Source organism: Chiloscyllium punctatum, chromosome 24 (genome assembly GCF_047496795.1).
Source record: "Chiloscyllium punctatum isolate Juve2018m chromosome 24, sChiPun1.3, whole genome shotgun sequence".
NCBI lineage: Eukaryota > Metazoa > Chordata > Chondrichthyes > Orectolobiformes > Hemiscylliidae > Chiloscyllium > Chiloscyllium punctatum.
This window is the reverse complement of record NC_092762.1, coordinates 62,611,231-62,634,185: the sequence shown is the minus strand read 5'-3', so window position 1 is coordinate 62,634,185 and position 22,955 is coordinate 62,611,231. Positions and strand designations below refer to the sequence as shown.

At 40.9% G+C, this 22,955-nt stretch overlaps 1 protein-coding gene across 3 annotated transcripts in view; it reads left to right on the top strand.

Annotated features, from left to right (window-relative positions):
* The window catches only part of myo1f (myosin IF), a 152,191-nt gene that overhangs the window by 77,350 nt on the left and 51,886 nt on the right, over nt 1-22,955 (top strand). For all 3 annotated transcript variants that reach the window (XM_072594021.1, XM_072594023.1, XM_072594022.1), the window contains 4 exons: nt 8,579-8,711; nt 16,188-16,384; nt 19,877-19,957; nt 22,070-22,156. In XM_072594021.1, the coding sequence (XP_072450122.1) occupies nt 8,579-8,711; nt 16,188-16,384; nt 19,877-19,957; nt 22,070-22,156 (498 nt within the window). The remainder of the gene's footprint in view (nt 1-8,578; nt 8,712-16,187; nt 16,385-19,876; nt 19,958-22,069; nt 22,157-22,955) is intronic.

Below are 22,955 nucleotides of genomic sequence, written 5' to 3'. Positions count from 1 at the left end.
AGTAAGGAAGACAAACAGTATGATTGCCTTCACAGTGAAGGGATTCAAGTACAAGGATGTCTTGCTGCATTTATACAGTGCATTGGTGAGGTCACACATGGAATATCGTGTGCAATTTTGGTCCTTTTATCCAAGGATAAAGTGTATTGAGTCTCAGAGTTGGGATGTCACATTGCAGCTGTACAGGACATTAGTTAAGCCACTTTTGGAATACTTTATTCAATTTTAGCCTCCCTGCTACAGGAAAGATGTTGTTAAATTTGAAAGTGTCCAGAAAAGATTTACAAGGATGTTGCCAGGATTGGAGAGTTTGAGCTATGGGGAAAGAGTGAATAGACTTGGGCTATTTTCCCTGGAGCATAAAAGTGACCTTACAAAGGTTTATAAAATGACGGACATGGATAGGGTGAATAACCAAAGACTTTTTCTCATAGTGGGGGAGTGCAAAACTAGAGGGCATAGGTGAGAGGGGCAAGATTTAAAAGGGCACTAAGGGAAATGTTTTCACACAGAGGGTGGTGCAAAGTGTTCATATTACAGTGGAGGTGGTGCTGGATGTCTTAAAACACATAAAAGTGGATAAATCCCTAGGGAAGTGATTGCTGGGCCCCTTGATGTGATATTTATATGATTGATAATCATAGATGAGGTGCCAGAAGACTGGAGGTTGGCTAACGTGGTGCCACTATTTAAGAAAGGTGGTAAGGATAGGCCAGGAACTATAGACCGGTGAGCCTGACATCAGTAGTGGGTGAGTTGTTGGAGGGAATCCTGAGGGACAGGATGTACATGTATTTGGAAAGGCAAGGACTGATTAAGGATAGTCAGCATGGCTTTGTATGTGGGAAATCATGTCTCACAAACTTGATTGAGTTTTTGAAGAAGTAACGAAGAGGATTGTTGAGGACTAAGGGGTGGTTATGATCAATATTGATTCCAATAAGGCATCTGAAAAGGTTCCTCATGGTAGACTGGATAGCAAGGTTAGATCACATGGAATACAAGGAGAACTAGCCATTTGGATACAGAACTGGCTTAAAGTTAGAAGACAGAGGGTGGTGGTGGAGGGTTGCTTTTCAGACTGGAGGCCTGTGACCAGTGGTGTACCACAAGAATCAATGCACAAGAACCACTGTTTTTCGTCATTTATATAAATGATTTGGATGTGAACATAGGAGGTATGTTTAGTACATTTATAGATGACACCCAAATTGGTGGAGTAATGGACAGCGAAGAAGGTTACCTCAGCATACAATGGGACCTTGATAAATGGGTCGAGAGTGTGGGTGCTGGAAAAGCACAGCAGGTCAGGCAGCATCCAAGGATTAGGTGAATTGACATTTCAGGCATAAGCCCTTCATCAGGAATGAATGGGCTGGGGAGTGGCAGATGGAGTTTAATTTAGATAAACATGAGATGCTGCATTTTGGAAAAGCAAATCAGAGGAGGATTTATACACTTAATGGGAAGGTCCTGGGTAATGTTGCTGACCAAAGAGACCTTGGAACGCAGGTTCATAGTTCCTTGAAGGTGGAGTTGCAGGTAGATAGGATGATGAGGAAGGCATTTGGGATGCATGCCTTTCTTGGTCAGAGCACTGAGTATAGGAATTGAAAGATCATGTTGGGGCTGTAAAGGACATTGGTTAGGCCACTATTGGAACATTATGTGCAATTCTGGTTTCCCTGCTACAGGAAGGATGTTGTGAAACTTGAAAGGGTTCAGGAAAGATTTACAAGAATGTTGCCAGTGTTGGAGGGTTTGAGCTCATAGGGGCTGAATAGGCTGGGGCTGTTTTCCCTGGAGCGTCGGAGGCTGAGGGGTGACCTTGTAGAGGTTTATAAAATCATGGGGCATGGATAGAGGGAATAGACAAGGTAGTGGTTGATGCTGGTACAATTATAAGACTTAAAAGGCATCCGGATGGGTATAGGCATAAGAAGGATTTAGAGGGATATGGGCCAAATGCTGGCAAATGGGACTAGATTATGTTAGATATATGGTCGGCATTGACAAGATGGACCAAAAGGTCTGTTTCCGAGCTGGATATCTTTATGATACTGAGCAAACCCATATCAGGAGGCCAAAACATAGACAGAGAGAAGCCACAATTTTAATGCTGGCAGGCCACTCCATTTTGTTTTGGAAATTGTAACCAGTGCTCAACCTCACACACTCTTAAAGTGATGTCAGATTCACAGTTCAAATCCCTGCTGGAAATTCAAATTTCTTACCTGTGATATTCTTAGTGTGGATCTTGCAGGTGCTCCTGAGTTTGCAGGTTTATCTTGTGACTTCCCTTGGGTTTTTCTCGAGAAGCAGAAAAGTTTTCATTTAGAATTATTTTTGGGACTTTTAGACAATAGACAATAGACAATAGACAATAGACGCAGGAGTAGGCCATTCAGCCCTTCGAGCCTGCACCGCCATTCAATATGATCATGGCTGATCATTCCCAATCAGTATCCTGTTCCAGCCTTATCTCCATAACCCTTGACTCCACTATCTTTAAGAGCTCTATCCAATTCTTTCTTAAATGAATCCAGAGACTGGGCCTCCACTGCCCTCTGGGGCAGAGCATTCCACACAGCCACCACTCTCTGGGTGAAGTAGTTTCTCCTCATCTCTGTCCTAAATGGTCTACCCCGTATTTTTAAGTTGTGTCCTCTGGTTCGGCACTCCCCCATCCTTTTATAGTCCAAAAAGAAATTTGAGAACAAAAAGAAACATGAGGAAGGAGGGATGACACAGAGTTTGTGGGAGAGGCCTGTCCACGTATTTGTCAAGATGTCAATGGCTCCAGGAAGAAGATTGTTTTTTGTTGTTCCCATGGAACTCAGAAGATTGGTCTTTTCAACTTGATCATCAAGGTTTCAAAAGTTGCAGCTGAGATAACTTTGAGGATCAGGGATCCACATTCCTTTATTCAGATGTGGAGGTTTGAGAGCTGACTGATCAAGGATTTGAGGATGAGGCTGTTTTTGTTTGCTAGGAGTTTCAGCTACGTGCTGAATTTTTAAGATATTCATTTTTTTTTCTCTTTTGCACACTTAAACTAAGAAACTGTGGAAAGGGAAGTTTTCTTTTTTATAAAAGAAAGGTTCTTTCTTAGAGTTTCTTCTTTTAGGCCTGATAATATAGAATATAGTTTTTTTTAAGTTCTCCCAGCATAATGTGCAAGCAGTAACCAGTCGACAAACACTGGATGTGGGAAAAGTGGGCGTCTTTTTAGGCAAGTGAGCAATTTTTAAGGGCAGTTATGGCAGTCAATAGAGTGGTCTACTCCTCCTGTCAAATGTGGGAAATTAGGGAACAGTTGACTGTCCCTCAAGACTATGTCTGCAAGGGGTGTGTTTGGATCTATCTCATATCTGACCATTTGGATTGGCTGGAAAGGCAGCTAAGAGTCGCTGAGGAGCATAGCGGAGACAGTTTGTGATGATTAATAGATTTAGAGAGATGGTTACACTGCAGGTTCAGTCAGATAGATGGGTGACTATCAGAAGAGGTAAGAAGGGAGTTCAGGAGTCTCCTGTGGATACTCCTCTCTCAAACATATATGTCATTTTGAGTAGTGTTGAGGAGGATAGTCTTTCAAAAGAAAATAGAAGTGGCAACCAGATCTTGGGCATCAAAACAGATCTTATGTTAAACAGGATTTGTCTAGATTCAGAAGGATAATTGCTATAGGGATTCTGCTGTCAGGGGCACAGACAGGAGGTTCTGCAGCAGTGAGCATGAATTCAGGATAGTATATTGTCTCCCTGGTGCCAGGGTGTTTCAAAACAGTTGCAGCATATAGTCCAAAGGGAGAGTGAGAAGTTGAAAGTTGTTGTACACATTGTTAAGAATGACATAATTAGAGAAAGGTGAAAGTGCGGACTGCAGATGCTGGAGGTTAGAGTTCAGTGTGTGGAGATGGAAAAGCACAGCAGTTCAGGCAACATCCGAGGAGCAGGAGAATCGATATTTCGTGCAAAAGCCCTTCATCAGGAATGGGAATAATTAGGGAAAGGGTTGAGGCTGTGCAGAGTGAATATAGGAAGTTAGGCAGAAAGTTAAAAAGCGAAATGTCAAAGGTAGTAACCTCTGGATTACCACTGATGCCACTTGCTAGTGACAGTAGGAGTAAGAAGATAAGGCAGATAAATCAATGGCTAAGGAGATGGTACGGTGGTCAAGGTTTTTGGATCATTGGGATATTTTCTGGGGCAGAAAATACCTGTTTAAAAGAGATGGGTTTCACCTGAACTGGAAGGGGACCAATATCCTGGGGGAGAGATTTGCCTTTCAAGTAGTAGGGAAAGGGGGTGGGGGGATCCTATGTAGTACTGAGAATAGTAAGACTGATGAGGATGGCTCTGAATTTAAAAAGAGCAAGTTATTAGAAAAGGCAAGCAAGTAGAAGTTAGAGAATGAGGTAACTCTGAAGAATTACACTTCATTTATTTCAATACAAGGGTCTTGCAGATAAGACATATGAACTGAGGGCATGTATGGGAACAATAGCTATTACAGATATATGGCTGAGGGAAGGACACGATGATGTTCTGGGGATTAGATGCCATAGGAAAGATAGAAAGGAAGGCAAGAGAGGAGGAGAACTGTCATTTTTGATTAAGGAAAACATTATTGCTGTACTTAGAGAGGATATTTCTGAGGGATTATTCCGTGAAGCTACAGGGTGGAACTCAGAAATATAAAGCGGATGAACACCTTGATGGGATTGTACTATAGGTCCCCCTAATAATCAGAGGGAAATTGAAAAACAAATATGTGGAGCGATCTCAGACATATGTCAGAATAATAAGGTTGTAATAGGAGGGGATTTTAACTTTCCAAACATAATCTGCCATAATGTGAAGGGCGTGGATGGTGGGCAAGATGTTAAATTTGTTCAAGAAAATTTCTTTATCAATATGTAGATGTAGCTATTAGAGAAGGAGCAAAATTTGATCTTCTCTTGGAAAATAAATCAAAGCCAGTGACTGAAGTGTTAGTCGAGGAACACTTTGGGACCAGTGATCATAATTCTATTAGTTTTTAAATAGCTATGGAAATGGATAGGCCTTATGTAAACGTTAAAGTTCTTAATTGCAGTAAGGCAAATTTTGGTGGTATGAGACAGAAAATCTTCAAGAGTTGATTGGAGTCGAATGTTCACCGGTAAAGATCAATAAAGTCATCATGTATAGAACAACAGGAGATTGAGAGAAATTCTAAATGAATATTTCGTGTCACGTTTGGTGTGATGAAAGAAATAGAGGCTAGGAAACTCCCGGAAATAAATAGTGATGTCTTGAAAACAGTCCACATTACGGAAGTGGAAGTGCTGAAGATCTTAAAGACTTAAATGTAAATAAATATCCAGGACCTGATCAAGTGATCCCAAGACATTGTGGAAAGTTAGGGAAGAAATTGTGGGGCCCCTAGCAGAGATATTTGTATCATCTACTGTCATGGTGAGTGTTGGAGGACTGAAGGCAGCTAACGTTGTGCCTTTATTTAGGAAAGACTGGAAGGAGAAGCCTGGGAACTACAAACCTGTGAGTTTGACATCAGTGGTGGGTAGGTAGTTGGAGGGAATTCTAAGAGATAGGATTTACATGCATTTGGAGAGGCAGGGACTGATTAAGGATAGTCAGCGTGGCTTTGTGCATGGGAAATTGTATCTCACAAATCTGATTGAATTTTTTGAGGATGTTACCAAAAAGATTGATGAAGGCAGAGAGATAGATATTGTTTACGTGGACTTTAATAAAGCCTTTGCATGGTAGTCTAATTAGTAAAGTTAGATCACATGAGATTCAGTGAGAGCTTTCCAATTGGATACAAAATTAGCTTGATGGTAGGAGACAGAGGGTGGTGTTGGAGGGTTGTTTCTCAGACTGGAGGCCTGTGACCTTCAAGAGATTCATTTGATTCCAATTGTCTATACCTAATATACGACTCCTTCTTACTCTTGACCAAAGTTTCAATATCTTTATTTATCTATTGTTCCTTACTCTTGTTAGCCGTAACCTTCACTCTAACATAATGCCTTTGAACTCTCATTATCTCACTTTTGAAAGCTTCCCACTTGCCAGTCATCCCTTTACCTGTGAACAGTCTACTCCAAAAAACTCTTGAAGGTTCCTGACCAGTGGTGTTCTACGGGGTTCAGTGCTAAGTCCACTTTGTTTTGTATTTTATATAAATAAGTTGGAAGACAATTTAGGAGGCATGGTTAGTAAGTTTGCAGATGACACTAAAATTGGTGATATAACACACAATGAAGAAGGTTATCTAAGATTACATAGTGATCTTGATCACTTGGGCCAATGAGCTGAGGAGTGGCAGATGGAGTTTAATTTAGATAAATGCAAGGTATTGCATTTTGGTAAAACAAATAAGGGCAGGACTTGTACAGTTAATGGTAAGGCCCTGGGTGGTGCTGTAGAACAGAGAGATCTAGAGTTTCAGGTACATAGTTCTTTGAAAGTTGCAACACTGGTGGACTGGGTAGTTAAGAAGGTCTCTTATCTTTATTTCTCAGACCATTGAGTTTAGGAGTTGAGATGTCAAGTTAAGGTTATACAGGACATTGGTGAGGCCACTTTTAGAGTACTGTGTACTGGTCTCAGCATGCGAAGGGTCTGTTTCCATGCTGTATGACTGTATGACTCTATGGGTGAGGTCCTGAAAGCAGTGTGAGCCCTGCCTGCCAGGTCATTTTGTGTACCTGGGGGTAGCCTGTTGTGGATTTGAGAAACTTTTAGCAAAGAGATTTAAGAGGTCTTGCTAGAGTCCCTGCATATCTCCTCCATACACCATGCAACCTCCCCCTCCATTATACCCTTGCTACTTACACACTCTTCATTATACCCTTACTCCACAATGCCTCCCATGCATCCTCCATGCCCACTGTTCCAGTATTCACAACATACAGAACCAGTGAGGCATTGGCAAGCCTGGCAAATGCTCATGAAACCAGCACGAGAAGCAAAGAGACTTCGAAAATTTCCTGATGGAAAACTGTTCATCTTACACCTTCAGAAAAGTGCCAATCAACCATAGGCCTTGATACTGTTAGTATTGTAATACTCTTGACACCTCTTCACCTGGTTCTCATAAATAAACAAGCATTGAAAAACCAAAGAAAGGACAATTTATTTCAACGTCATAACGTTGTCAATCAAACAAAGCCAACTCATTCCTTCAAGTTGTGCAAACAGAATCTTTTTTGACCTCAGTCAAGTATTGATCTGGCAAATCAAATGCCTGGCCAGCTATTAAATGCTTCAGTTGATGTGGGGGTGGATATAGGGCTAAATGGCCAAACAATTACTGATGCTCAGTAGCAGCAGTTTGCTAAACACTGAACAAAATCTTGAGGCTGTACAGAACTTTGGTGAGGCCTCTATCGGGATACTGTGTTCCAGTCACCCTGTTTAGATTAGATTTAGATTAGATTCCCTACAGTGTGGAAACAGGCCCTTCAGGCCAACAAGTCCACACCGACCCTCCAAGGAGTAACCCACCCAGACCCATTTCTCCCTGACTAATGCACCTAACATTATGGGCAGTTCAGCGTGGCCAATTCACCTGACCCGCACATCTTTGGATTGTGGGAGGAAACCAGAGCACCTGGAGAAAACCCACTCAGATACGGGGAGAATGTGCAAACTCCACGCAGACAGATGCCCGAGGCTGGAATCAAACCTGGGTCCCTGGTGCTGTGAGGCAACAGTGCTAACCACTGATGTTATAGCAATGATATTGTTAAACTGAAGAGGATTCTGAATAGATTTACCAGGATGTTGCTGGGAATGGAGGGTTTGAGATGTAAAAATAGACTGAATAGGCTGGGACCTTCTTCACTGGAGTGTAGGAAGTTGAGGGGTGACTTTATTGAGGTTTATAAAATCATGAGTGGCATAGATAAGGTAAATAGCATGGATCTTTTCCCTAAGATGCAGAAGTTCAAAACTAGGGAGTTTTTAAGATGAGAGAAGAAAGATTTGAAAAGGACATGAGGGGCAACATTTTTACACAGAAAGTGATTTGCATGTGGAATGAACTGCCAGAGAAATTCATGGATGCAGGTACAGTTATAAAGTTTAAAAGACATTTGCATAAGTTCATGAATAGGAAAGGTTTGGAAGAATATGGGCCAAATGCCAGGGAGGTGAGACTAGTTTAACGGTCTAAAAAAAATATGCAGAGCACTGGGCCGATATCTCAATGAAGCAGGGTAGGCCTTCTTACCAACCACTCACTACCTCCATCACTGCCTCAAGCTTGGCTAGAGAAGAGGTCAATCCGAATCTTTGGGAGTCGGAGAAAGAGTCAGAGTCAGGACAACAAAGTTAGGAAATGAGTCAATTTGCAATTCCTGACACTGAGGGAGGTAATTGATTTTATACAAATTCACTGACTTACACTGATAATACAGAAAATGGTTTGTGATATTCATTGAATTGTACATTTTAAGGAAGTAATAGCAAATTAACCAGACGGTTTTAAACTGACTAATTGACTTGATCCAAGCCTTAATTTAACATGCTATGCAATTACCAAGGTTCTTTCTCCCTCATAGAATGCCATGCAAGTCATAGGTATAACAGCAGAGATTCAATTGATGGTACTACAGATTATTGCTGGAATTCTGCACCTTGGAAACATAAGCTTTACTGAAGTTGGGAATTATGCCAAAGTGGAAAATGAGGCCCGTGAGTAATATTCATTTGAATGCACATCGTTTGGTTGTGGAATGATGGCCAGTCTGCTTTACATTTGATGGAATCTATCTGTGATAAATCAGCATCCGGTCAAATTAATCCTGTGGATTTTAGGGAAATATATATCCAAACTTATTTTCAGGAGTATTTGTTTGGATGTAGAAACTTCAAATTGAAACAAATTGAACCATATTATTCAGGGAGATGTAAAATGGAGGCTGCCGGACAGCACTTCTTACGTAACATACACCAGCCAGATTTTTTTTTTAGTTACATTCTAATTTTATGTAGCTCTACCAAACCCAGTCAAAAATAGTTGTACTGAACATGTAACTAATGAAGAAGGAAGAAGGATCCATCCTTGGCTCCAACAAAAAATGTACTATCAAAAAATGTTTACATGTAGCTTCTGCCAAAATGCCAAGGGCATACTTCTTTCTCTTAACGCCTCATTTTGTCTGTAGTCAACTGACTCAGGTCATTCCATATGATATTATAAAGCTACTGAATTCACTAGATATGGCAAACAGTGTTAGTCACAATGCCAACCCAGCAATTAAAAACTACATGACATATGTTCCAGGCAGTGACCATTTCCAAAGTCCAGTCCCTACCTTCAATGACATCACTATCACCAATTTCACCACCATCAGCATCATGACAGTAACCATTAGCATCACTGGGCAGATACTAGCTACTGTGTGATGAGTGCCCACCTCATAATTCCCCATAATATCTCTTTCATCAACAAAGCTTAAGTGAGAAATCTAGTGAAATATTCACCATTCATTCACAAGTATGAAGCTGCAACATCTTTTAAGAAGCTCTGCTCCATCCAGAACAAGGCAGTTCATCTGCAGTGCTTTTGCACGATCTATAGTATGTACTAGCTGAAGGATGTATAGCTCCAAATCATCAGCTTGACTTTCACAAAAGCAACAAGATGACAAAGACCCAGTCACTTCCACGTCATAGCATAGACAAGGACCTAAACATGTCAGCACTTCTTCATTTAGAGCTGTCTCCTTCACTCCCATCCCTGCCCTTGGGGAAATGGGATTACCACAGCGACTGCAGAGCATTAAAGAAAAGTGAACTACCAATTCCTCTGCAATCTTGAAAGCAATTGGGCTGAACAATGCCAGAAAAGGATGCAACCATTCAAACTGTATTTACAATAATAAAACAAATTTGTGTTCTCACCTCCCAGGAAGAGTAGATAACACAGCCTTCATTGAAGTCACTTAACTTGCATTCAATGGATAGAATTATAATAATAATTAAGTGAGATCTTCAGCAGGCAGGTCACCTGCTCCACCAGATTGGGGCCCATGCAATATGGGACTGTCAGCAGACAAATGGTAAGGTACTTGCACATAAATTTAATGCTACTGCTGCCTTTGCTGACATCGAAAGAACCATATGATACAGCACAGAAGGGGTGTATTTGTGCATCTTGTCCATGCCGATGCAAAAATACCTAGATGCCCTCCAATCCCAACGTACTACACACAGTCCATAGGCCTGCAGGTTATAGCAGTTAAGGTACAGATCTCGGTACTTTTTAAGAGGTCAGGATCTCTGCCTCCACCACCAACTCAGCAAATTCCAGACACTCACCACCCTCTGCGTAAAAAAGGGTTTCCTCACATTGCCTCTAATCCTTCTGCCACTTAGCTTGAATCCATGGTTTTTAAACTCTCTGCCAAGGGAAAAAGGTTCCTCCTATCTACTCTACCACCCTCACAAATTTGTACACTTCAATTATGTCACCTCTCAACCTCCCTTTTCCAAGGAAAACAATCCCATTCTCTCCAATCTCTCCTCACATCTACAATCTCTCTAATCCTGGCAGCATTCTAGTAAATCTTCTTTGCAATCTCTCCAGAGCAATTACGTCCTTCCTGTAATGTGGTGGCCAGAACTGCACAGAATACTCTACTTGTGGCCTCACCAGTGTCTTATGCAGTCTCATAATTTTATCCCTACATTTGTCTTCTATACCTCGGCCAATGAAGGGCAGCATTCCATATGCCTTCTTTACAACCTCGTCTATCTATACCACTACTGTGCACATTGTACATCAAGATCTTTCACTTCATCTACCTCTCACACTATATTCCCATTTATTGTGTATTCTCTTTTATTGCTTGGCCTCTCGAAATGCATTATCTCACACTTATCAGAGTTGAACTCCATCTGCCACTTTCCTGCCCACTCCACCAACCCATCTATCTCATTTGGAGCCTACAGCTAACTTCTACATTATTCATTACATGACCGATTTTTATGTCATCTGCAAACTTCCCAATTGTGATCCCCATATTCAAGTCCAAATCATTAATATATAAAACAAACAGCAGGGGTACCAACACCATGAAACAGCTTTCCATTTACAATGACAGCCATCGACCATTACCCTTTGTATCCTGTTTCTAAGCCAACTTTGGATCTAATTCAACACATTACACAGTGTGCTATAAAGTATTGACTCATGTAGAAGTTTAATTTTAAGTTGGAGTGGAAACTCGACCAACATCGGTATTGGGACAGGAGGGAACCGTACTGTCCAGACAGGCTCCACCTGGACCAATCTGGGACAAGGATCTTAGCGGAAAGGCTAAATAGGGTGATCACAAGGAATTTAAACTAGTTAAATGTGGTGGAGAGTTTAGGAGCGGTTATTAATGTTTCTACAATGAGTAATAGGATGGACAATATGGAAAAGGGCAGGAATCTAATTTCAGGCACAGCACATAAGGGGACAACTATGAGAAGGGGGTGGTCAAAGCAAGACTGAGGGTGTTGTACTTAAATGCACATAGTATGTAAAACAAGGTAAATGAGCTTATAACACAGATTGAAATTGACAAGTATATTGTTGTGGCCATCACAGAGGCATGGCATGCTTGGGGAGGTCAGGGCTGGGAACTAAATATCCAAGAATATGTGTCCTGTCGAAAGACAGACAGATGGGTACAGGGACAGAGTTACCTTGCTAGTAAGAAATGAAATTAAATTGATAGCAAGAAGTGATATAGAGTCAGAAGGATAGAATCTGCGTGGGTAAAGTTATGGAGTTATAGACTTATACAGTATGGAAACAGACCCTCCTGTCCAACTTGTCTGTGCCAATCAGATATCCTAAACTGACCTAGTCCCATTTGCCAGCATTTATCTCATATCCCTCTAAACCCTTCCTATCTATGTACCCATCCAGATGCCTTTTAAATGTTGCAAATGTACCAGCCTCCGTAACCTCCTGTGTCAGCTCATTCCATACATGCACCACCTTCTGTGTGAAAAAGTTGCCCCTGAGATCCTTCTTAAATCTTTCCCCAAACAACAAAAGAAAAAAGACCCCGATGGGAGTTATCTACAGGCCCATAGCAGTAGTCATAATGTGGGGCAGAAAATAAATCAGGAAGTAGAAAAGGCATGTAAGAAAGCCACTTTTGCAATAATCATGGGGAATTTCAATATGCAGGTAGACTGAGAAAATCTGGCTGGTAGCAGAAAAAAGGAATTAATGGAAAGTCTATGAGTTTTTTTTGGAGCAGCTTGTGGTAAGAACCCACGAGGGAATAGGCAATTCTGGATTTGGTGAAGCTTAATTAGATAGATTTGATTAGGGAGCTTAAGGTGAAGGAACCCCGAGGGGACAGTGACCATAATATGATAGACTTCACCCTGCAGTTTGAAGGGAAAAGCTTGAATCAGATGTAACAGTATCCCAATTGAGTAAAGGTAACTACAAAGACATGAGAGAGGAGCTGGCCAGAGTTGATTGGAAAGGGCTGGGGCCGGGGATGGAGAGGGGTGAGGGGGGAGGCGGTGGTGGGGGAGGCGGTGGTGGGGAGGTGGTGGGGTTGGGGGGTGGGATCTCAGGGAAAATGGTGGAGCAGCAATGGTAGGAGTTTCTGGGGATAATTCTGGAAGTATAGCAAAATTCAACCCAAGGAAAAAGAAACATAATTAGGGAATGATGAGGCAACCATGGCTGACAGGGGAAGTCAGGACAGCAATAAACAAGTGAAAAAGCATACAATGTGGCAAAGATTAGTGGGATGTCAGAGGATTAAAAACCAATAGAGTATAGCTAAAAAAGCAATAAGTGGGGAAAAGATTAAATGTGAGGGTAAGCTAGCTGGTAATCTAAAAGAAGATTGCATGAGTTTTTTCAAATATCTAAAAGGTAAGAGAGAGGTAAAAGTGGACAGTGGACCACTGGGAAAATTGGGCTGGGGACGTAGTAATGGAGTTCAAAGAAAAGGACTTTACATCAGCCTTCATGGTAGAAGACACCAGTAGCATATCAGAACTTCAAGAGAGTAAGGAGGCAGAGGTGAGTGTAGTGGCCATCACTGAGGAGATGTTGCTGGGGAATCTGAAAAGTCTGAAGGTGGATAAAATACCCAGACTAGATGGACTACACCTCAGGGTTCTGAAGGAGGTAGCTGAGGAAATTGTGGAGGCATAGGTGGTGATCATTCAGGAATCACTGGAGTCATGGAGGGTGCCAGAGGGCTAAAAAAATGGCTAGTGTTTCCTCTGTTTATGAAGGGAGGGAGGCAAAAGACAGAAGACTGTAGGCCAGTTAGCCCTGAGCTAAGTTTTGGTAAGACTTTAAACTTCATTATTAAAGAATAAGATTGCAGAGTACTTGGAAGTGCATGATTAAATAAGACGGAATCAGCATAGCTTTGTCAAAGAAAGGTCATAACTGACAAATCTGTTAGAATACTTTGTGGAGGCAATAAGCAATTTAGACAAAGGAGAGCCAGTGGATATGATCTATTTGGAATTCCAGAAGACCTTTGGTGAAGTGTTACACAAGGGACTGTGAAATAAAATAGGAAACCATGGTATTAGGGAAAAGGTACCGGCAAAGATAGGGGACTAACTGACTGGAAGAACGCAGAGAGTGGGGATAAGGTGTCTTTTTCAGGATGGCAGTTAGTGATTAGTGGAGTTTTGCATGCAACAGTTTTGGGTCTTGTATCTAAGGAAAGATGTGCTGGCCTTTGAGGGGACCCAGAGGATCTTTACAAAAAATGATCCCAGGATGAAGGGCTTGTTATATGAGAAACAGCTGAGAACTCCAGGTCTGTACTCAATGAAGGTTGGAAGGATGAGGGGGTGGATCTCATTGAAACTTGCAGAATACCAGGACACCTGGATAGAATGATATGGAGAAGCTGTTTCCACAAGTAGAAAAAAATAGAACCTAAGGACACAGCATCAGAGTGAAGGAACAACCCTTCAAAACTGAGATGAGGAGGAATTTCTTCAGCCAGAGGAGGGTGAAACTGTGGACCTCATTACTGCAGAAGTCTGTGAAAAGGCCAAGCCATTTAGTGTCTTCAAGATAGAGGTAGATAGATTCTTGATGAATAAGGGGTACAAGGGTTACGAGAACAGACTCGCTGTAATGAACAGCCTAATTCTTCTCCTGTATTTTATGGTCTTATGGTCCAAGTAACAATGGTGATTATTCTCTTTCTGCATCTTCTTCCTCTTCACCGTGATTTAAAGAATGATTGGTAGCTGAAAATTATGAAGTGGTAGCAACGAAACTTCAGAGTAATTCAGAAGAAATGTGAAGAAGAGTCATGTGTAAAGGAATGCTAGTTGGATGCATTATCTGCCTCATTTGTATTGAACTTTAACTGGTCATTATCACTTTACCACTATCAAATGACCCTTTAGAGGAATTACTGTTTATCACTGCCTAATAAATAATACATTTCACAGATTATGAAGAAACATTCAATCATTGATTGGATTAAGTTCATGAATGTGTTGAAAGACATTGGAGTGCACTGGGATTGTAGATATGTCATAAGAAATCTGTACATGGGACAATTAGCAACTGTCAAGAGTAGCCAATAGGGAGCGTGTGTAATTGGAAGAGGAATTCAGAAAGAGCCATGTTTATAACCAATCCTCTTGAAGGTCAAAGATGTGTTTGAAGACAGTTTCTGGTTATAAGTTTGTTGAGGGTGTACAGCAAATAATAACATCAATTAGATTTTTGCAGATAACAAAGCATTTGCTGCAAACACAAAAGAAGATTTACACGAACTGGTGGATTAATTAGTGAAAGGCTGTATGAACTCTGGAATGAAACTGAACATTGACAAAATGAAAGTGAACATGGGCAAAACAAGAAACAGCAAGAAATCTTCACAAAGGGATAAGAACTAGAGCAGAGGCAACAATTGAATCATTTAGAAAGAATAATATCTGCAGATAGAAGATACATGGAACGAAAATGTAAAAATGAGGATAGCAATGGGAAAAACTGATTTTGCTCAGAAGAAGCAGCTACTGACTAGAAAGCCAAATAAACCACTCAAAAAGTGACTTGTAAAGGATTTGGTCTGGAGTACTGTTTTGAATGAATGCGAGACTTGAATCTCACAGAAGGAGACAACTTGATAAATAGACATGAAATGGTGGTTTGGAGGAGAATGCTAAGAAAGAGTAACAAACAATGTGCTGTGGAGATTGACCAAACAAAGATAATAGTTGAACATAATTAGAGAAAGGCCAGGTGGGGCACAGCTTTAAAGGAAATTGGTTTGTAAGTTATGAAGGGGAGATTTCAAGGAAGAAGAGAAAGATGAAGGAAGACAATATAACTGTTGGATGGCTTGAAAATTGAAGCAAATTATTGGTAAATCAACAAAATGGCACAGGATAGAGAGATGTGAAAAGAGTATTGTGAGCCAAAGAGATGCTTTCAGGCAGGGCACAGACGATAATACAATGAATGCATAATCGTTATTGCATGGATAGGGTGAATAGTCAAGATCTTTTCCCCAGGGTAGGGGAATCCAAAATTAAAGGTCATAGGTTTAAGATGAGAAGGGCAAGTTTTGAAAGAGACCTTACAGAGAGTGGTGTGTGTATGGAATGAAATGTCAGAGGAGGTGGTGGTGGCAGATACAATTACAACATCTAACAGGCATCTGGATGCATATATGAATTGGAAGGGTTTAGAGGAATGTGGGCCAAATACTGGCAAATGGGACTAAATTAATGTAGGATATCTGGTTGGCATGGACAAGTTGCACTGAAGGGACTATTTCTGTGCAGTACATTTCTATGACTCTATAATTGTTGGAGACAGGTGTTGGGAATTGGGGAAGGAAGAGAAATGGTTTATAATCAGATTTATTTAACAGTAGCATAAAGAAACATTCTGACTCTTAAGTTTTTTCCTTAACCAGAATCTATGTGCATCTATCTTTTGTGTCTATTTTATGGAGTAGGTTTGTAAACTTAAACTTGTAGCTTAAACAATAAATTAGCAACGTTATCCAAGCCTTGTTCAGCAGGAAGTAATTCCCGTTCTTAATGCGCTGCAGTACTTTTTAAAATATTAATGAGTTTTATATTTGCTGATACATAAACAAGGGCCACACCATCAATAATTGATATTCTTTCTCTGTTTTCATGAAGACTTGGCTTTTCCTGCATTCCTGCTGGGAATCAATGAAATGAAGTTGAGAGAGAAAGTGACGAGCAGAAAAATGGACAGTAAGTGGGGAGGCAAGACAGAATCCATCAACATGACTTTAAATGTCGAGCAGGCTGGATACACCCGCGATGCACTATCGAAAGCCCTCTATGCACGGTTATTCGATTATTTAGTTGACGTAAGTATTTCTCAAATTATAAATGATTTTGAATGTGAGAAAATTTGACCAAGTTTATCATATCTAGACTGGAAAACTTATGAATAAAAGGAATAACCCCTTCAGGCCTATATGGCAGCACTGCCCCTCATATTCACATGTCCACCTTTGTTGCATGTTCATTGCTAGCCTTCCCTAATGAATATCTTTCGATCTCAGTGTTGAACATTTCAATCTGTCACAGCCTGTAAAGGGGGCACTTTCAAAATTTCCATCATTTATGTAAAAATGCTCTCCCAAGTGGTCAAGTGCTCATTTTACAATTACTCCCCATTATTCTAGATTCCGCCATCATAGAAGATAGTTTCTCTTTATCCGCCACATTTTGAATTGTTTTAAGTGTTTTGATTGCATCACCCTACAATTTCCATAACTCTGCGCAAGTTAAATTAATGCAACCAGCCCTCGTAATTTAACTCCATTAGATGCAGAAAATTCCCATGTATCCCTTCCAAAGTGAATCAGTATCTAAACTGAATGCTGTCTTCCAAAAGGGATGTGGGCAAAGCTCTGTGTAGCATAAGTATCACTTTCTCATTTTTGAATTTTAAATCCCTAAAGACAAAGAGCAAAGTTGCACTGGATTTTCTACTTACTCACTTTACCTGTATACACTACCCTTTGTAATTAGAGTCGTAGAGTCATAGACCTGTTTGGTCGAACTCATCCATGTCAACCAGATATTTTACATTAATCTACTCCCCCATTTGCCAGCATTTGGCCCATATCCCTCTAAACTTTTCCTATTCATATACCTATCCAGATGCATTTTATGTCCAAAGATGTGCAGGTCAGGTGAATTGTCCATGCAAAATTGCCCGTAATGTTAGGTAAGGGGTAAATGTAGGGGTATGGGTGGGTTGCGGTTCGGCGGGGCGGTGTGGACTTGTTGGGCCGAAGGGCCTGTTTCCACACTGTAAGTAATCTAATCTAATCTAATCTAATGTCTTGTAATTCCATCTACCTCTACCATCTCCTCTGGCAGTTCATTCCATACACGCACCACCTTCTGCATGAAAAAGTTGCCCCTTAGGACCCTTTTAAATCTTTCCCCTCTCACTTAAACCTAAGGCCTCTAATTTCAGACTCACCTACCCTGGGGAAAATACTTTGGCTATTCACCTTATCCTTGCCCCTCATGATTTTACGAATCTCTATAAGGTCACCCCTCAGCCTCCGGTGCTCCAGGCAAAACAGCCCCAGCCTATTCAGCCTCTCCCTATAGCTCAAACCCTCCAAGCCTGGCAACATCCTTGCTATTCTTTTCTAACCCTTTCAAATTTTACTCCATCTTTCCGGAAGAAGGGATACCAGATTGAACACAGTATTCCAAAAGTGGCCTAACCAATGTCCTGTACAGCCACAACATGACCTCCCAACTACCAAATTCAATCCACTGACCAATAAAATTAAGCAAAAAAATAACTTTTTCACCATCCTATCTACCTACTACTCCACTTTCAAGGAACTATGAGCCTGAACCCCAAGGTCTCTCTGTTCTGCAACACCCTCCAGGACCCTAGCATTAAGTGTATAAGTCCTGCCCTGATTTGCCTTTCCAAAACACAGCACCTCACATTTATCTAAATTAAATTCCATTTGCTACTCCTTGGCCCATTGGCCCATCTGATCAAGGTTCTGTTGTACTCTGAGGTAACCCTCTTCGCTGTCCACTATACCACCAGTTTTGGTGTCATCTGCAAACTTACTAACCATGCCTCCTATGTCCACATCTAAATCACTTATATAAATGTCATAAAGCAGTGGACCTAGTACCGATCCTTGCAGCACACCTCTGGTCACAGGCCTCCAGTCCAAAAAGCAACTCTCCACGACCACCATCTGTCTCTTACCTTTGAGCCAATTTTGTATCCAAATGGCTAGTTATGCCTGTATTCCATGTGATCCAGCCTTGCTAAGCAGTCTACCATACCAACCGTATTGAACACCTTACTGAAGTCCATAAAGATAATGTCCACTGCTTTTCCTTCATCAATCTCTGATTACATTAACACCAAAATTCCTTTTCTGTTTCATAGCCCTTTGTCTTTTTCCATCCAAAAGATATTCCACTCTGTCTTTCTTGTATCCAAAGTGGGTAACCTCACCTTGTCACGGATTGCACTCCATCTGCCGTAATGTTGCCCACTCAGTTAGAGTATTTATACTGTTTTATAACTTTCTGATTCCGTCTCCATGACCTATCATGTCACCTAAGCAGTTTCCTTCTGTTTAAATATTTCCTGAAGAGTCCAGTATTGGGAATTCAGGGAGCCCTGGCTTTGCCATATGACTTCCACCTGCCCTACCCCTGAATCTTCAAGTAAATGCATAAACAGATTTAGTTATTTACACTGTTTGTGCACCTAACCCTTGAGTGGGACTGGTGAGATATTTCAATCTATGTCCTTAGCTTGTCCACCATGATATGTTCATCATCTAATAGCAGATAACCCCAATATAACATTTTAAGTCCCATTTACAGCCATTGCTGCTGAATGATGGAAGTGGACTTGCTAATGACTATAGTGGAACTGGTGAGATTTCCCAGGGAACTTGGATTCCCGCCACTGACTGGATAAAAGATGCACACACTGGCGTCCCTTTCTGAAACTTAGCAACCAGATCTGAAAGAAATCGATATGTACCAGAAACTGGCTCTGCCCAAAATTTCTTCCCCCACCCTAGCACCTATGCTATGTAAATTTTTTGCCAAAACATAATTTTCTCAGCTTAATCTTCCATTTGGCAATATATGAGAAAGAATGTTCTTGCTATACAGGGAGTGCAGCAAAGGTCTACCGAATTGATTCCTAGGATAGCATGACTGAGGGATGAATCAATTGAATCAGTTAGGGTTGTATTCAGAGTATCTAACAGAAACCTATAAAATTCTAACAGGATCAGATAAAGAGGATGTTACCAATAGTGGGGGAGTCCAGAACCAAAGGCCATTGTTTTTTGATAAGGGGTGAACCTTTTGGGACTAAAATGAGAGAAATTTCTTCACCCAAAGAATGATAAGTCTGTGGAATTCACTACCACACAAAGTGGTTGAGACCAAAACATTATGTGTTTTCAAAAAGGAGATAGATCTCGCTCTTGTGGGTAAAGGGATCAAGGGATATGGGGGGGGGGGAGGGCAGGATTACAGTAATAGGCCTGATAGTCAGTCATGATTATATTAAATAGTAGAGCAGGCTCAAAGGGTTGAATGGTGTACTCCTGCTCCTATCTTGATGTTTTTATGCTTCCGTATTATGCTATCCTTGGTAATAATTTTCATTTGAATGAATTCCTTACCAATGTCTGAAAAGGTATAGCAAATGAAAGGATTTCCAAAACATAATACATAATTGATGTTTCTTTATGTTCTAACAAATGGTTAGCTAACCATTCATGGTCTTTAAACATTTTTATTAATTGCACATCCATTTCATTCCTTCTATTTAGGCAGTTAACAAGGCTATGCAGAAACCATATGAAGAATACAGTATAGGAGTGCTGGATATTTATGGCTTTGAAATTTTTCAGGTAATGTATAAAAAATTTAAACGCGGGAGCTGTGTTTAATTTCAGAACGCAATATTTTCAGGTGTGAATTAAATTTCACAAGTAATTTCTGTCCTTTATAACAACTCAGAATTCAAGTTTATTTTGCTCTAAAAGTTTATGTTAAATACATATTCCTGCAAAGCAGCAACAACCACTTATTGCAAAAATCCATCATTAATTTTAAGCAACTATAGAAGGTTGGATTGATACTTTGCAATGTGTCAGCAACATTGTGGTTTACATTGGAGAGACAATTGTAATCCTGTACTCTCAGGAGGAATTGAGGGGGTGAACAGTTAAAATCACTCGTGGGACTTAAATGCTGAGGTCCTAGAGGATTTCTGGATCTTTTTACTTTAAGCAGGCAAGAAAGTCACAAGGCACTCATAGGAAATGAGTGGAGACCCTTCCTTCAATGTAGTGATTGACCTCCAATTACATCATCAAATCTGACTGATACTACAATCAGAGGTGTGCTCAGCAGTACCTTAACAATCAGGCCAAATTCACAGGAACATTTAGATCCCAAAAATTACTCCAATAATAGGACAACGCTCTTCTTCAAACGACGAGGCTCTCCTGAAACTCCTTCCAGTCCCTTACTGAATGATGGTATTTGCTCCTTCAGTCTCCAGTGGTGTGTCCCCACTACCTAATATTCCTCTTCCACTCATCAACGAGGTGCCAGCTGTCATTTTTTACTGATGGGCCTTGTGCAGATATTGCCAGGAAGATAAAATTGCCACAGCCTCACATGGTTGGATTTAGGATGGTTCGTCCCATCAGCAGTGATCCATATTGCAATTCAAGCTTTTCTAATACCCTCTTCTAATGTAGAACTTTTAGTGACATTGTGTGCAAACTGTCTGCTATTCTATGAAGCTATCTCTGCATATTTTATTGACATCTGCAAATTGTTGAAGTCTAACAATAAATTGCAATCACAGAAAATTACTGATTGAAGAAATGGAACGTGCTCAGTGTGTCAACTCTCGATTGAGAAGGCAAAAATATATTTACAATACAAGGACTATAAATTATCAGATTTATGTGCCTTAGTATTTGAAAATGTAATGGTGAACAGAAATTGTTGAACATGGCATGGTGGCTCAGTGGTAATTACCACTGCTGCCTTACAGCGCCAGGGACCTGGATTCGATCCCAGCCTCAGGTGACCGTCTGTGTGGAGTTTGCACATTCTCTCAGTGTCTGCATGGGTTTCGTCCAGGTGCACTAATTTCCTCCCTCAATCCAAAAATGTGCAGATTACGTAAATTGGCCATGCTAAATTGCTCATCGTGTTCAGAGAGTTGGTGTGGACTTGTTGGGCCGAAGGGCCTGTTTCTACATTGCAAGGGTTCAATGACTATGACTAGAAGATTCTCAAACATTAAGAATGATTTTTCCTTTAAAGTGCAAGCAACTTCTTTGAGGTCAGACAAACAAGATGATGACATGTAGCCTTCATGGATTTCATGCATTTTCCTCTATGACATGACATTGCACATGACAGCCACTGTAAATAACAATCTGCCTGATACTCCCATCGTTACCACGTGAGAAGCTGCTTGCAAGCTTCCAATGGACAGTGTCTCATCGTCAGGCACCACAGAATCAACAATCAGAAGAGGGGAGTCATGCCACTCTTCTACTCTTTCTTCAACCACCAATCCATCCTCCCCAACCTCCAACCCAGTGATGCCGCCGCCCCCCCCCCCCACCCCCACAATCCATATCCCACCCTTATTCGTGCACAGCTTAGTGTTTCTTGATGATGCTGATCTTCCTGTAGGGCATTACCAGCCATGACCCCTGCACACCAATGTTGCTGATAGAAATGAGGACCAGCCAGTCTCTGATTGTTCAGCAGCTCCGGGGCTTGGTGGAATTTCCATCGTTGGAGTTCTTGGTCCCAGGGAAGGCCTGTTGCTGGCCACTGCATTGGCAACATTGGGCTTTGGCTGGCTATCCAGCCAGTAGACTATACCCTACATTTCCAGTGGGTTTCATAATAACCACAACTTGTGTCTATTTGACTAAAAATCAAGATCATTCTAACATTTGATTGTTATTTTTCCTTCTGATTCACAGAAAAATGGATTTGAACAGTTCTGCATTAATTTTGTAAATGAGAAGCTTCAGCAGATTTTCATTGAGTTAACTCTCAAAGCTGAACAGGTACATTCCTGCATTTAATATAAGAAACAACACGAGTTAGAATTAAACTGGGGAATGGCTTCCCCAGACTGAAAAGACTGTATTTTCTAATTGTGTCCGCCATTTCACACATTTTCATGGGGAGAGAGAGGAGGAGGGAAGGGGAAGCTGCCTGAATGGAAGGAGCTCTACAAAGACATTAAAATAAGATGGTGAATGTCCTGCCCCTTTATTTTCCAATATCTGTCTTTGATGCTCATCCTGATGATTAATTGGTATCCATTAAGGATTGACTCGTCATGAATGGTAATTCACTTAGCACATTTACTACCTCTTTGTTATATGTGTTTCTTTTCTATTGGCACATGGTTCCCTATGAACCATTGCACTATTTACTCTATTTTGTCCCTCAACACCATTAGTGGTGTCGATAAGCTTCCCAAACAGAATATATCTATTTTGTATGCTTTCAAAGAAGAAAAAGGGGCCCCAAACAGGGATGACCCAGCAGGACAGCTGACACAGGAATGTTCTGGTATCCAAGCTCCAGAAACTGAAGCTGAACAAATCTCAGTGGCAGAGAGGACAGGATTTTTTGTTTTGGACCTAAACATCACAACCAATTCCAGACCTGATGCCTAAAGTCATTTTTGTCTGACAGGCTAGTCAATTAATCATTCTCACTGATAATTCAGCCAATTTCAGCACTAAGAGATCAGCAGTGCTGCTGTCAGAGGTGAAAGCTGCCAATGTAAGTAACAGAGAGCGAGCACCTCAAGCTTCAAGTATACTCTGAAGAGCTTTCAACAAAGGTGAACTT